Source organism: Onychostoma macrolepis, chromosome 21, assembly GCF_012432095.1.
Source record: "Onychostoma macrolepis isolate SWU-2019 chromosome 21, ASM1243209v1, whole genome shotgun sequence".
In the NCBI taxonomy this organism is placed as follows: Eukaryota; Metazoa; Chordata; class Actinopteri; order Cypriniformes; family Cyprinidae; genus Onychostoma; species Onychostoma macrolepis.
The window spans coordinates 25955566-25969524 of record NC_081175.1 but is presented as its reverse complement, the minus strand read 5'-3'; the positions used below and the strand labels follow the sequence as shown (position 1 = coordinate 25969524).

The 13959-nt window shown below is 35.5% G+C and overlaps 2 protein-coding genes and 1 long non-coding RNA gene across 3 annotated transcripts; 2 read left to right on the top strand and 1 right to left on the bottom strand.

Moving 5' to 3' along the window:
- Positions 1 to 2252: 2252 nt before the first annotated feature.
- Positions 2253 to 3936, top strand: LOC131528538 (urokinase plasminogen activator surface receptor-like). The gene is made up of 4 exons (XM_058757760.1): positions 2253 to 2303; positions 2844 to 2978; positions 3111 to 3218; positions 3346 to 3936. Exons 1-4 carry the CDS (start codon positions 2255 to 2257, stop codon positions 3537 to 3539), a joined length of 486 nt encoding a protein of 161 aa, XP_058613743.1. The 5' UTR covers positions 2253 to 2254; the 3' UTR covers positions 3540 to 3936.
- A 1708-nt stretch (positions 3937 to 5644) lies between these two features.
- Positions 5645 to 6963, bottom strand: LOC131529226 (uncharacterized). Its single transcript, XR_009268028.1, has 3 exons — positions 6383 to 6963; positions 6220 to 6269; positions 5645 to 5966 (listed from the first exon to the last, which is right to left on the bottom strand). It is a non-coding gene; the product is annotated as an uncharacterized LOC131529226 (long non-coding RNA).
- A 1980-nt stretch (positions 6964 to 8943) lies between these two features.
- LOC131528386 (urokinase plasminogen activator surface receptor-like) lies at positions 8944 to 10079 on the top strand (the record flags this gene model as incomplete). The annotated part of the gene is made up of 4 exons (XM_058757472.1): positions 8944 to 9115; positions 9367 to 9463; positions 9572 to 9610; positions 9932 to 10079. Coding segments are annotated over 4 exons (456 nt in total), but the record flags the coding sequence as incomplete, so codon positions are not given.
- Between the last annotated feature and the right edge of the window lie 3880 nt (positions 10080 to 13959).

Genomic DNA, 13959 nt, shown 5'->3' with positions numbered 1-13959 from the left:
GCAAAACTGCTCACACCACTACAGACTGGAGACCATATCCGAATTCAGGATTCAGGGAGCTGGAAGCCTGCTGTAGTCATCAAGCCTGCTGACACTTTCATGTCCTACCATATATGCACTGCGGAAGACCATGTTTTCCGAAGGAATCGTCATCACCTTTTGCAAGATAAAGCACGACCTGTCAATGCTGAGTCCAGAATGTCTTCAACAACTCAACACACAGTGCCGTTGGATTACCCTAGGCAGACAGACATGAAAAACACTGCTGTTCCACGCTATATTACCAGATCAGGACGTGAAGTGAAACCCAGAGTTGTCCTTGATCTATAATTGTAAAGGGTGTAGGCGGATCGCTGCCCTAAAAAAAAAAAAAATTATCAATTATTATTCAATTGTCAATTATCGCAAACATTGATGTAGTTGTGGTTTGTATAGTTTTTATACTGATCGTTGCATTGTTATGTTATAACTAAATAATTGCTGAGTTGTAACGTTGTATTCCTTGCTATAATATGTCAAACTTTTCAAAGAAAGGGGATGTAATATTCAAGCTGTTTTAATATAAATTCATGAGTGTTATATATGTTATGCAGTTCCTGGAAAGCAAAGCCAAAGTTTTCAAGCAGCGAGCAAGCAACAAGCAAAGCTGGGTATCTGTTTTTATCGGACTGATTTCAGTCTATCCCATTCACTGTTTGATCCAATCACATTGTCTCTGTTTGGGCGGAGCCCGCCCGCACGGCCTCTTTCCATGCATATATTACCTGCTAGTAAATATGTCACATAGAGGAAATATCCTAGCAGATTTCTATGAAGTGCTATAATCATGCCTTATGATGCTAAAAGTCAACAACCATCTGTAATATTCAAGCTGTTTGAATATAAATTCATGAGTGTTATATATGTTGAAAAATGTAAGTCACCTTGATATGTGAGAGAATAAAGAAGGAAGTGTGGTTTTACGGTCAAGCAGAACGAGACTTCATTTTATTAAAAATAATACACCATCCACATCACATTATTGCTATCAAAACAAGTGTTGATTCAATATCAAACATAATGTATTTGTCATACCAAATACATATACTAATTTTATCTACTAAACGGGTTAAGGCATAGATTAAAATATCCTAAATCCTAATAACCACAGCAAGCTTATAAGGCATAAAATACAACATTAATATATCTTGTCTCTTGAGTATATTGCTTTAATAGAAACAGTCATTACTGATTGTCCTTTTGGCAAAGTCCATAAGAGTTTGGGTGTTCTTTGCACAAGAAGAGAAAAAGACACGTTTTCTTGTGGAATGCAGCAAAGAAAGGGGAGATGTCCAAGGGGGTCATGAGAATGTTACGTTGTGTGGCTCTGGTGATTTTCTTAGCTCAGACGGAGCTATAAGTCAATCGTTTGTGTTTATCCTATTGGTAGTTTATGCGTAAAAAGGTCTGCGGGTATCACAAGCCATCTGTTTCTGGAACCTCTCCAGATAAGCAGTTCTCTGTTCTTAAATCCGTGCAGATGTAATGCGGTCACTTTCTCCTGAAACCTTGAAACTCAAAACACGCAGCAGCAACAAACAGGAAATGACGTAGTAGTAAAAAAAATGTAATTAAAACTTTAAATGAATAAAACTTTAATTCACGGTTTGAAAAAACACCCAGTGTTTGTTAGGTTACACTGTTTTAAATTCCTATACCTATGATTTAATGTGTTGGTTTACAGTTGCACAATTACAACATTGTCTTTGAGTGAAAGAAAATGAAAGTATTCTTCTCTCAGTAATGTTCCATTTTAACGTCAGTCATACCTTAAGCATTCTTACTGTATAGAGCTAAAGTTTGACAGTCAAGATTTAGCAAACACGGGTAAATTAACCTCTCACTCGTGAAAAAAAAAAAAAAAAAAAACTAAACTAAACAAGTTTGACCTGTATGAACAACATACAAAGAGATTTGTCTTTCAGTGTATGGAATGCAGAAGAATGTCACACAGGTTTGGAAAGACATGAGGATGAAAATGAGAGAATATGCCACAATGTTCATTTTTGGGTGAACTATCATTTCAGGTACACCCAATACATTTCTTATTAAGATTAATTTATTCATTAGGCCCTCCATGTGGACATTAATTGGCAAGTAAATTTATTGTTATATTAGTTAAACTTTCATTTTCTCATCAAGACCCACCCCTTCTGATAATCTATAAAATCAGCACTGAAACAGGCACGTTGTGCCATTCACCTCCTGATAAAAGATGGATCTGCAAATCTCAGTTTTTCTTCTGTTCGTTCTTTTCACTGCAGGTACAAAGACAAATAGTGTTTGTAATCTTACTGAGTACAAATACAGATCATTAGATGTTCTCTCTCATGCCTTCTCTCTTTTGTATTACTAAAGGAGACTCTCTCAGCTGTTATCAGTGCACAAGTGTGTCGGGCTCTTGTGCACAGACCACATGCTCCGATGGAGTTACTAGCTGCCTCAGTGCAACATTATATGTTGATAAGTCCATTATATGATGAACTAAAATTTTAACTTACTGATGGAGACACTGCTATAATTTTCTGTGTAGAATTTATGACTGCATGCATAGAATGTTCTATATGTTTTTTTTTTTTATTTGAAAATAGAAAAACTCTAATTGTAAAGCATTTTTAGTGGTCTTACACCTTTGGACATTATTGTATAAATATTAGAGATAATTAAATTTTTCCAAAAAAAAGTTTGTGGTTTCATTATTGGAAAGATAAACTCTTTCTACTTGAACATATATATAAATACATTTTCCATCAAAATAATGTTCAGTTGAAATGCTCATTCCTGTATAACTAATGTGTTTTTAGGCAATGGAACTATAATAACGGCTAAGAGTTGTGCTTTACCAAATGGCTGTCCAAGTGGATCCATCAACCTTGGCATTGGAAAGATCGCTTCTACCTGCTGTAACACGAATCTCTGTAACTCCCTAGATGCTCCAGGTATTGAACCTTACTGACATGTAGTTATTGAACATTTAGCCTAAAAAAAAACTGGAACTTAATTTTCTTTCAGGAATTGTAAAGTCAGCTGAAATAGAAATTTGTAAAGGAAGCTGTGTTTTCCTCCTGTAGATCCCGCTATTGTCCCCAATGGAAAGAAATGTTACTATTGTGATGGACAGAGCTGCTCAAACACACTGAGCTGTTCAGGGAGTGAAGAAAGCTGCTTTGCGGCAACAGGTGTGTATCTGGTAAAGGAAGAAGATTAAAATTGATATTTTTATCTCTTTTATGTTTGAGCATTTGATACAGATTATGTATACCAATGCCCTGCCCTGACTGACTCAACCCTCTATCTTTTCATCAGGGAAATTCGAAAGCCAGCCAATAGCTGTAAAAGGCTGTGTCTCTACATCTATTTGTAATTTTGTCTCAATAATTGGTGCATTTGTTGATGGCGTGTCATGTTGTTCAGGGAACCTGTGTAACAGTGCTAAAAGTGTCACTCAGAGCTTCCTGTTCCTCTGCTGTTCTCTGCTCTCCTTCATCCTGCTGCACTGAATCCTGCAGCTCTTCACATTCTGTAGATGCAGCAAAGACACAATATGATGTGCTTTACAAACAAATAGCTTGTAATCCTACAAATAGGTAATCCTCTGTACTGTCTTTGATTTGGTGTGATGAATTAAAAAATATATGCTACCGGCAATTGAAATTTATTCATTGTCTACACAAAATTTGATGTTTGAAATGAATTACTTTATATTTTCTGAACATTTACTCAACTCATTCCTGTCAGAAACTGCAGAAGGATGTTCAACTAAATCCATCTGTGATATTAGATCTCACCTTTGCAGCTTCATGTATTTTGCTAAACTGCATAATTGTTTGTTTAATGTGCTTTTATGCTCTTGCGGTAAAAGAGGGTAAAGGTGATGAATCTATAACTCAAGGCTACATAAGGGGCTAATGGTGCACAATGTCTTCACCATGCAATGCAGACTTTCTCATTGTGCTCAACACCCATATTTTTTGTATGCTTAAAATAAAACTACTGATTTAATTTAATTGAAATACTTCATTCTGTACTTCCTACACTGGCAAATAAAAATCCAACAGGACACAACAAATCACAAATTTTTGTAATTAATTTTGAAATTAATCAGTTGTTTCACAAATACAGCATTTTGTATCAGTACCGATATTATAAAAACACAGGGAAGGTTGATTATTTAATCTTCCACTTTCTCACACAAATGATGTTGCTCTAACTATTAAAAAGAAAATAATGTAGGCTATATATTAGGATTCATATCACATTTTTTAATGACATGAAACTGTAGCAAAAATGACAGCGTTCTAACAACAGTTAATAGCAGAATACATTAATGAATGACAATGGACATTGAACATACATAAATGCTTAAAGAAATAAAACAAAATAGAACATAAAATAGTGTATTTGTCACGAATCTGGTCTGCACTCCCGTTCATTCACCACTAGAGGTCACCCGCTCACCACATGGACTTTCACACCACACATCACATGGACTGCATTTCCCATCAGCCATCTCACCAATCACACGCACACAGCTGTCACCAATCACTCATTGCCCTAATCACACGCACACCTGATCACACAGCATCACTGATCACACACACTATTTCAACCCTGGACATTCTCTCCCTCGTTGCCGAGTATTGTACGCATTATTGCTGCCCTACAGAGCCCTATTAGCTTGCCTTGCCTTGCCTTGCCTTGCCTTGCCTTGCCTTGCCTTGCCTTGCCTTGCCTTGCCTTGCCTTGCCTTGCCTTGCCTTGCCTTGCCTTGCCTTGCCTTGGTCGGATTGTGTTTTCCCCTGCCTGGACTATCGCTTACGTTGTTGGATTACCTCTCCTGTCTCGCCCCTCTGGATACTGTTCGCTGATCATCAACCCACGCTTGTCTCCGTTTACTCTTTGTCTTGTCCCTGCCATACCTGTTTTCCATTGTTTGACCCTGCCTGTTATGACCACGTCTCTGCCTAATAAAAGCCTGCACATGGATCCGCACGCCTCTCGTCTCGTCAGCCCGGTAACAGTATTGAAGACCAAGCTCCAGTGAAATATCTTCACAATCCTCTATGATGCCTTTGAGTTAATCATTATCTGTATTTTGCTGTGAATGAATGGTAGTTTCTCTCTGCAGATGATGAGGTTGTAGGATGTGACAGCATCTGAAATGAACAATTGAGTTTAGATATACAATGTGTCTCCTTTCATTTGTTTATGTGGAAACAATTGTTTATGAAGGCCAAAATGTGATCACTTCACAATGTTAAAAGGAAAAAGTAATATAAAGTCAAGGGATAGCTGGGTATGTTTATGCATAAACCCTGGTAATAAAAAAATATCTAACAAAATGGACCAAAAATTCAATATCTTTGTTACTTACTTAGTGAAGAAGAGGAGAGTATCCTTAACTGAATAGAGCTGGTCACACGTGTTCTCTTAAACTAAAAAAAGAAAAGACAGAAAACCAATTAGCATTTGAAAGTTATAATTTAAAGACATTTACATTTTTTTTTACCTGTTGAAAGAAATTATTTACCTGTTGAGAGTGTGTTGACAGTCTGTGTAGTTGGATGGCTGAGCTCCAGAAAATCAGTAATGAAGCATCTTAAGAGTGTAGCCTCGTTTAAGGTTTTACAGTAAAACAACGACAGCAGCATGTTGTGTGAATTATGTTTTTATTGACGTGAAAAATTGTCAGTGCTCTTAACAACAGTTATTAGTTGAATACATTAATGAATGACAATTGACATTGAACATGAATAAATGCATAAAGAAGTAAAACAACATAAGAACAAAAAAATAGATGTGATGAAGATCAAGTTTCAGTGAAACAATCACAATACAATCCATATGATGCCTTTAAGTCCATCATTTTGGTGTGATTAATTGGCGATTTTTCTCTGCAGATGATGAGGCTGTAGGATGTGATACATCTGAAAAACACAATTGAGTTTAGAGTTACAGTGTGTCCATGTGTTTATGTAAAAACAATTATGCTTATGAAGGCCAAAAGGAAAAATGGACAGTATGTGAGCCCTTCACAATCTTAAAAGAAAAAAAGTGATATAAAGTCATGGGATAGTTTTAATATTTGTTTTGTGACTGGGTATGTTTATACATAAACCCAAGTAATAATTTAAAAAATCTAACAATATGAATTATAAATTCATTGTCTCTTTTTCTTACTTAGTGGAGAAGAAGAGAAAAGTTTCCACAGCTTAACTGAACTGCAAACACTTATATGTGACCAAAAAAAAAAGAGAAAAAGATAAGAACATGTTTTGTTTGGAAACTAGTTACAATTTTAAAGTTAAATATGTATTTAAATTTTAAGAATGAAATAATTTACCTGTTGAGAGTGTATTGACAGTCTGTGTAGTTGTATCACTGAAAATCAGTAATGAGGTGCTTTGACAGTTACAGATTTGAAAAGCAAAAGGGCGGGAACAAAGAAGCCTAAACTCTGACACAAAGAACCATTTCAGCATGAAAGGGTTCTTCAGAATGCTATGGTTCTAAATAAAACCATTACTGCATGTAAAGAACCTTTAAAGAACCGTCTTTTTTTTAGTGTGCCAAACCTTTCATATGTTTTACATCAGGCTAGCACCATAGAAAAAATATACTATGTCCAAAAACATGTGAATGCCTGAGCACCACACTTACACAATTTCAATTATAACAAGCCCTAATATTTTTATACAGGCCGGTCACATTCATCCACACCTGACTCAGCATCAGTGTCATCATGCATGAATTACTGAAATAGCCAAAAACCTTAAAAGGGTTTATTCACATACTTTTGGAAATGAGCTTCAAATCACCTATTTTTCTGAAACCCTTTTGACTGTATAAAACAACTGAGTGAATCTTTACTTGTTTAATATTTTAACGGCTTTCATTTTTTCATTTCCATTTCAGTTAAGTGAAAACAACAAGGTGATCCTCCACATTTGTAGACACTGAGCAAAGTTTCAAGGAGCCTACAGTATGTAGTCTATAAGTAAAGTGAAACTATTCTATGCTTACGTACTTTGTAAGATCGCTCCTAAAACTGAAACTGCTCCTCAACTTCAAGCATTCTTATATATGACTGAAAGCAAAATCTCTGCTGAAAACAAAAACAAAACAAGTCTGACCTGAATGATTTTTCTTGTTCAGGCTGGTTTTAAATGATTTGTGATTTGATGCAGGTCTAGCTGGTGGATAGGCATATGCTGTTCACCATCTGAAGAATAATGTGGTCTTCTTTCTAATGATCTTAATGTAAAACAATAATATATAAAACATATGATAGTGTCACGCCCAAGGACATTTTGTGGGTGTTTTCTGTCTCCACGTGTTCCCCTTGACTTGGTTCATCCTCGTGTATGCCCATATTTGGTTATGTTCCTGTTCCTGTTGTAAGGATCCACCCGCTAGTCCAATTAGTCCAAACAGCGGAATCCAGCGGCCTAGTCGAAGGTTTAATGCATGCTTAGTCTTTTACTTGCGCCTCTGAATTTATCTGGATTTAGTTTCAATTTTAGTCTAGCTCCGTGCTCATTCTGACTCCAATTCCAAGTGATCATTCAATTTAGACAATATTTATAATTAAAAATTTATCACAGACATCGATTGTATGTTAATTTAGATATTTGATTATTCTGAAAAATCCCATACTTTCAATTATTCGTTCATTAGGGACCAGGTATAGCATAGGAATTACACTTCGGACGATTTTTTTAGTGAATCCACGGACACAAACTCGTCAGTTCTGAACTTACTCAGAGAGTGCAGAGTGGTCATAATACCTTTAAATGAACTGCGCCTGCATACTCATAACAAAAAGTGTATTTTTTCCTATAACCACGAGAGCTACACCATGTTAAGTCAGCGACAGTCAGAAATCCAAAGTCTCCTTCATGGTGCCCCCCAGGGTTCATCCATTAGTGCTTTGGTATGATCTGTCCTGAACGCAGATTTACGGAAATACCACTACACATTAAATGATTTCTGAAGAGATCAGAATAAGTCAAATATAACATTTTATTATCAGTCAGGTAAATATGTATTAATTATGCCAATTGCATAGCCAATTCAAAGATGTGAAATCATATCAATACAAAACATCAAATTCTCAAAGATTAATCTAAGAGTAAAAGATGCATACCAGACCTTAGAAAATACATAGTATGGAGTGTAGAGACACACCACTCTTCATTGTAGTACACAGTAGTCAATGTATGGAACGCAGAAGAAAATATATAAGTGACAAGTATATACAAGGTTTGTAATTTCATAAGGGTGAGAAAATTAGAGAATGTTAATTTTGGGTGAGGTTTCCTTATTTCCCGTCTGATGAGCTATAAAACGAGTGCTGAAACAGGCACTTTATCTCATCCACCTCCTGATCAAAGAAGGATCTGCAAAACTCACTTTTTCTTCTGTTCGTTCTATTTACTGGAGGTACAAAATATAATTTTTGTAATGTTATTGGGTACAAATTACATGTCTCTCTCTCTCACCGCCTCTCTCTTTTTAATTACTAAAAGACAATCTCTCAGCTGTTATGACTGCATAAGTGTGACCAGAACCGTCAGTGTCCCACTGAATCTACCAACTGCTTCAGTGCAACAATTACTGGTAAGTTCAGTGTAATGTATTCATAACTGACACAGAACTTCTTTTCTGGACAGAATTTATAATTGCACGCTTAGAATGTTCTACATATATTACTGAAATCATTATGATATTATAATCTGAAATGTAAAAATGAGTGTGAAATGAGAAAAAAACAAAATATAAAGAATTTTTTTCTAGTGGTCTTATACTTTTGGACCTCACATTGTTCGAGTTCTAATAAATGCTTTTGATACAGTATTGGAAACACTTTATATTTTGACATATCAATAAACTTTTAATCAAAATAATGTTCAGTTGAACTGCTCGTATCACTCATGTGTTTTAGTCAACAGTACTACATTGAAGGTTAAAAGCTGTGCTCCATCTGTCTGTCCAAGTGGATCCGTCAACCTTGGCATTGGACGAGTCTCTTCTGTGTGCTGTAACACAGATCTCTGTAATGCCCAAGATGCTCCAGGTATTGTACTTTACTGAAATAAAGCAGTTTAACAAGAAATAAATCGGATGGAACTTTATTTTCTATCAGAAATGTGACATCAGCCCGAAAACGAATGTTGCTTTGCAGGCAGAGCAAATTGTTACTTTTTCCACGAAAGATTAGGAAGACAATTTATTTTATTTATTTTTTTTGGTACAATGAACACTAACAATGTTGTGTGCACAATAAGACCAGCACCATGTAAAGCAAATCTTTTTTCCCTTCTGTAGATCTCAGCAATAACGCTCCCAATGGAAAGAAATGTTATTACTGTGATGGACAGAGCTGCTCAAACACAGTGAGCTGTTCAGGGAGTGAATGCAACAGGTGAGAATCTGGAAAAGGAAGAAGGTTCACTGTCTTTCTCACATCACACCAGTGGCCAACTTGACTCTGAGTCTAACTGTTTTCTTCTTTAATCTTTTCTTCAGCAAGTTTGGGAGGTCAGCCAACGCCTGTTAAAGGTTGTGCCTCTAAATGATGTTTTTATTAACAAAGTTCGGAGGAGCACGTCAGATACTTAGCCTAATTAGACACAAGTGGTACGCCATCAGGCTAATCGAAACAAGGGTACAAATACAGCTGACATACCTCCTTTCATTGACGGCTAATCAGCATCCCTCCACCACCCCTTCTCCACTATCATCACTAAAGTTCCAACACGGGGGATACTCTGGGTTCGGGCAATTCCCGAGCTCTGAGCCCTTCCCCAGGACAGCACGCCAACAACGTATTACCATACTCGCCAAATACGCATTACGTTACTCGTGCTAATATATGTAAGTGTGAACTCGTGAAATCTATTTGCGATGCCCCAAACTTGATTCCTACTGTGGATGGTGTCTCATGCTGTGAGGGGAACCTGTGTAACGGTGCTCAGAGCGTCACTCAGAGCTTCCTGTTCCTCTGCTGTTCTCTGCTCTCCTTCATCCTGCTGCACTGAATCCAGCAGCTCTTCACATTCTGTAGATGCAGCAAAGACACAATATGATGTGCTTTACAAACAAATAGCTTGTATTACCTTTTAATTGATGTGATAAATTCAAAAAGATATACAAAATCTGAATAATTGAAAGAAATATAAAGCTCTACGCATTTTTTTAAAATTAAAATATAAAAATCATCTTTACAGCTTTTTCTGAGTTTATTTTCAATAAAGCATACAATGCATGCATAAGACATGAAATTTGTTGACTCTATTGCTGTTAATCATAATTATTTATTATTAGACAGAGAAGTACAATAGCTGAACTGTCATACTGAAAAATGTAATTACGTTACTAGCTGACCATGTTTTAGAGAACAGGGTCAACAACAGCTGATATAATGCTGATATTTAGCCACAACATAACTAAACAAATAAAGTTTGATGACAAATTTTGATACTGGCTTATCAATAACTTTAACAATGTCTTTCCTACCGTTCTGGGCTTGGAATGTGTAAGTTGTGTTGCTGCCTATGAAGGGAAAGCTCTTGGATTTCATCAGAAAGGTGAAAGAAGGTCTTACATGTAATGGCATAAGGGTGAGTAATTAATGACAGAATTTTCATTTTTGGGTGATTTGCTCTAGACAATCTAAAATTTTTCAAGTATTAAATTAAAATAAATATTATTGCGAATATCTGAACAGCATATAACGAAAATTAAAAAATGAAAGCCTGTAGACCCAGTCAACACGTGAGATCATGCGATGATCACAGTGACATCACACCATTCTCATACGGTGATCCTCAGAGTGTGAGTAATATGTGAGCTCAATAGCTCTGTGTAGGATACACACATTACACAGCATTACACAATATACATTATAAAGGATTATAAAAGCATAAGACACAAACATTATTAACTACCCTGTCATTCTAACACAAAGAGAGACATCAAGAATCAGTGTATGAATCTCAACAATGGTGACAATCAAAAGTGGCATGCTGCAGTGCATGCTGGGTACCTAGTCTCTGTGCAGTGAGTGCACTTTGACCTCACATTAGTATGAGCACACAGTGAGGGCGCTGTGAGGTTACACTTTTAGCTCACGGTGACCTCACATTGTGACCTCATCACGAGTATCCTGTGAGCTCATGGTGACATCACTGTGAGATCAAATTGTTGACTGGGGACTAATTTTTATGTGAATGACGCATGTAAAATCCAAGGGAAACTGTCATTGCAGTGTAATTTTAATGAACCTCATCTGTCGACATGATGTCGGTGAATCTCACTGGCCGTTGCTCGCTCGTATTACTAGTGTGTGCATGTGCATGAGCATGAGCAATAAGTTACTGACCACAGCTCACTTAACGGCCACCGGTGTCGCTAATAACAAGGGTTTCTGTGTTCTACATAGAGCCCTTTAACAGCTAAATATCAACAATTTCAGGAGTTAATCTTTACTGTAGACAGTGAAATAGCTTGAGCCTTTCTCTTGAGTATAATTAGGTGGTATGACAATACAATGTTGCAGGACTGATTAATTTTTGACATGCTCATAAAGAAACAATAAAGGAGTGATAAAGAAATATGAAAAAATAAAGTGTAGAATTGCTTGATGGTAAACAGAAATGAGAAGAAATATGGATCCTATATATTGTATATATTGTGTAGTGTTGGCGTTAAAGAGTGTGTTGTTTATAAATATGTTGTTTATAAGTTGTTCAAGGAGGGGGAAAGCATTAATCTTTCTCTTATATGTATATCTAAATGACACTGTCTCTTTCACTTGATTGCTTGTAAATATTGATTGTATTTTTGTATTTCCAAATTACAAATTACTTGTATTTTAATAAATGCATTTCTCACACCAGTATTTTTGTATTTTAACCCTCATAACACCTTCATTTCCTGTTTACACCTGTGATCTTTGGGGTCAATATGACCCCAAAATTGAAAGAATAATTGTAAAAAATATATACATTTTTAATCACACATATAAAATATCTTCTTCTTTTCTTTTTTTAAACTTCTCATCTATACATTAATGCTGTGTTTTGGGAGATATGAAGTACTTTTGTACCTGTTTACCACAAAAATCCTCAACTACACCATTAGCTTGCATGTGAAATATTAAATTATATGAAACAAATCACTTAAATGATAATCTAAATTTAATTTAAATTGTTTATATTGATCTTGTTAGGTGTAAAATTCTGTCATCTGGTGGTTAGAGCAGGGTTCGTACAAGGTGCTTACAGTGCTTGAAGTACTTTAATTTGACTTTTTGAAATTTAAGTCCTGGAAAACCCTTGCAAACAGCCATATTTATGAAAAGGTACTTGACATTTTAAAAGGCAGTATATATGAAATTAGTGTTCATATTTGTTTTCGATAAATACAATATTTTCACGCAAAATTAACAATTCTGCATGTGTTAATAATTACCATTTCTCCCAGCTTTTGGGAGCGCACGAGACCTCGCGATATTTCACCTTGAGGTGAAAAGCGGTCTCGCGATATCAGTATAAAGTTCAGTTTGTGGTAAAACCTTTGATAGTGCTTGCATTATATTGTTCAGTCTTTTATTGCATGTGCCGTTCGTTTGGGTTTCATTTGGGAACGCATATAAAGTCTGACGCTTTGTGTTGCACCGTTGTCATTTACAAGCGTGAAGCGCGTCTCCATCTCAGCCGCTCCGTCCACAAACTCTTCTGCATATATGCTGGAGTTTGGGTTGCTCAACGTTCATCTGGGAAAACAGTGTGTGTTATCTGTGTAGATTTGTAATGTAAATCATTTACAAACCTATGCCAACACAGGAGAATACATCAACATATTTCTAAACATGGGATTTGTTGTACATCGCGATTTCAAAATAAACGTCGCTCTGAGTTTGCTTGTGTTAAATGGATTAAAACGTCGTTGAATAACGCTTGAAAAAGAAACATTGTCGCCCTCTGCAGGAATTTGTTATAATACATAATGTAGGCTACTTAAATTGGTTATATTCATATTATATAGGCATATTACATTATGCATTTTAACAGTTTTGTTCAATAAAACCATGTAATTACTTGGATTTGATACTTTATTTGAACCAATTATGATTGCCACATGGTTAGTTTATATATAAATATAGTCATATTAAAGGCTGTTTTTCACTTAGGTTTATTTTTATTACAAAAAAATTATCAGATTACTCAATTGTCAAAATAATCAGTTGATTTCTTGATTTCCAAAATAATTGTTAGTTATGGCCCTAGATTAGTTAAAACATTTCAAAATACAACTGCATTGTTTTGTGATTAAAAGACAAATGTTTTGCAATTGAAAATTTCTTAAAAATAGTATTAAAAAAATCAAGTCTCAGTATTTTGTCTCATCTCATGAGCTAAGTTTATTGTCACACCCCTAGCGTCTACAAGCATGATATAGCGTGTATGATACAAGTGTATGATATAGCTTTTATTCTTCAGGTCAATCATGTATTAATTAAATAAAAGGAAAAGTGTACTTTGCATAGTATAGTTTTAAATGTTAAAGTGGCCATAGTCATCGCATGCTTTGCTTGAGCTGCACTTTATTTGTATCATTGTTTTATTAGTTTATGTTTTATAATTTGAAAGATAATAACAGTATTGTTTGATAAGTGAGATCTCTGATTTTAGTCCTTGAAAACCAAAACAATTGATGACTTGAAAAGTCCTTGAAAGTCCTGGAATTTCATTTTGCAATTTCTGTACAAACCCTGTTAGATAAAAACTTGTAGAAATCATAATATTTGAAAGAATAGTGTAGTGACTATATATATATATACATACATATCCAGCAGAGGCATAGAGGGCCATTCATTTTTCTGGAAGTGGTAAACTGCACCTTTCACATCTTTTC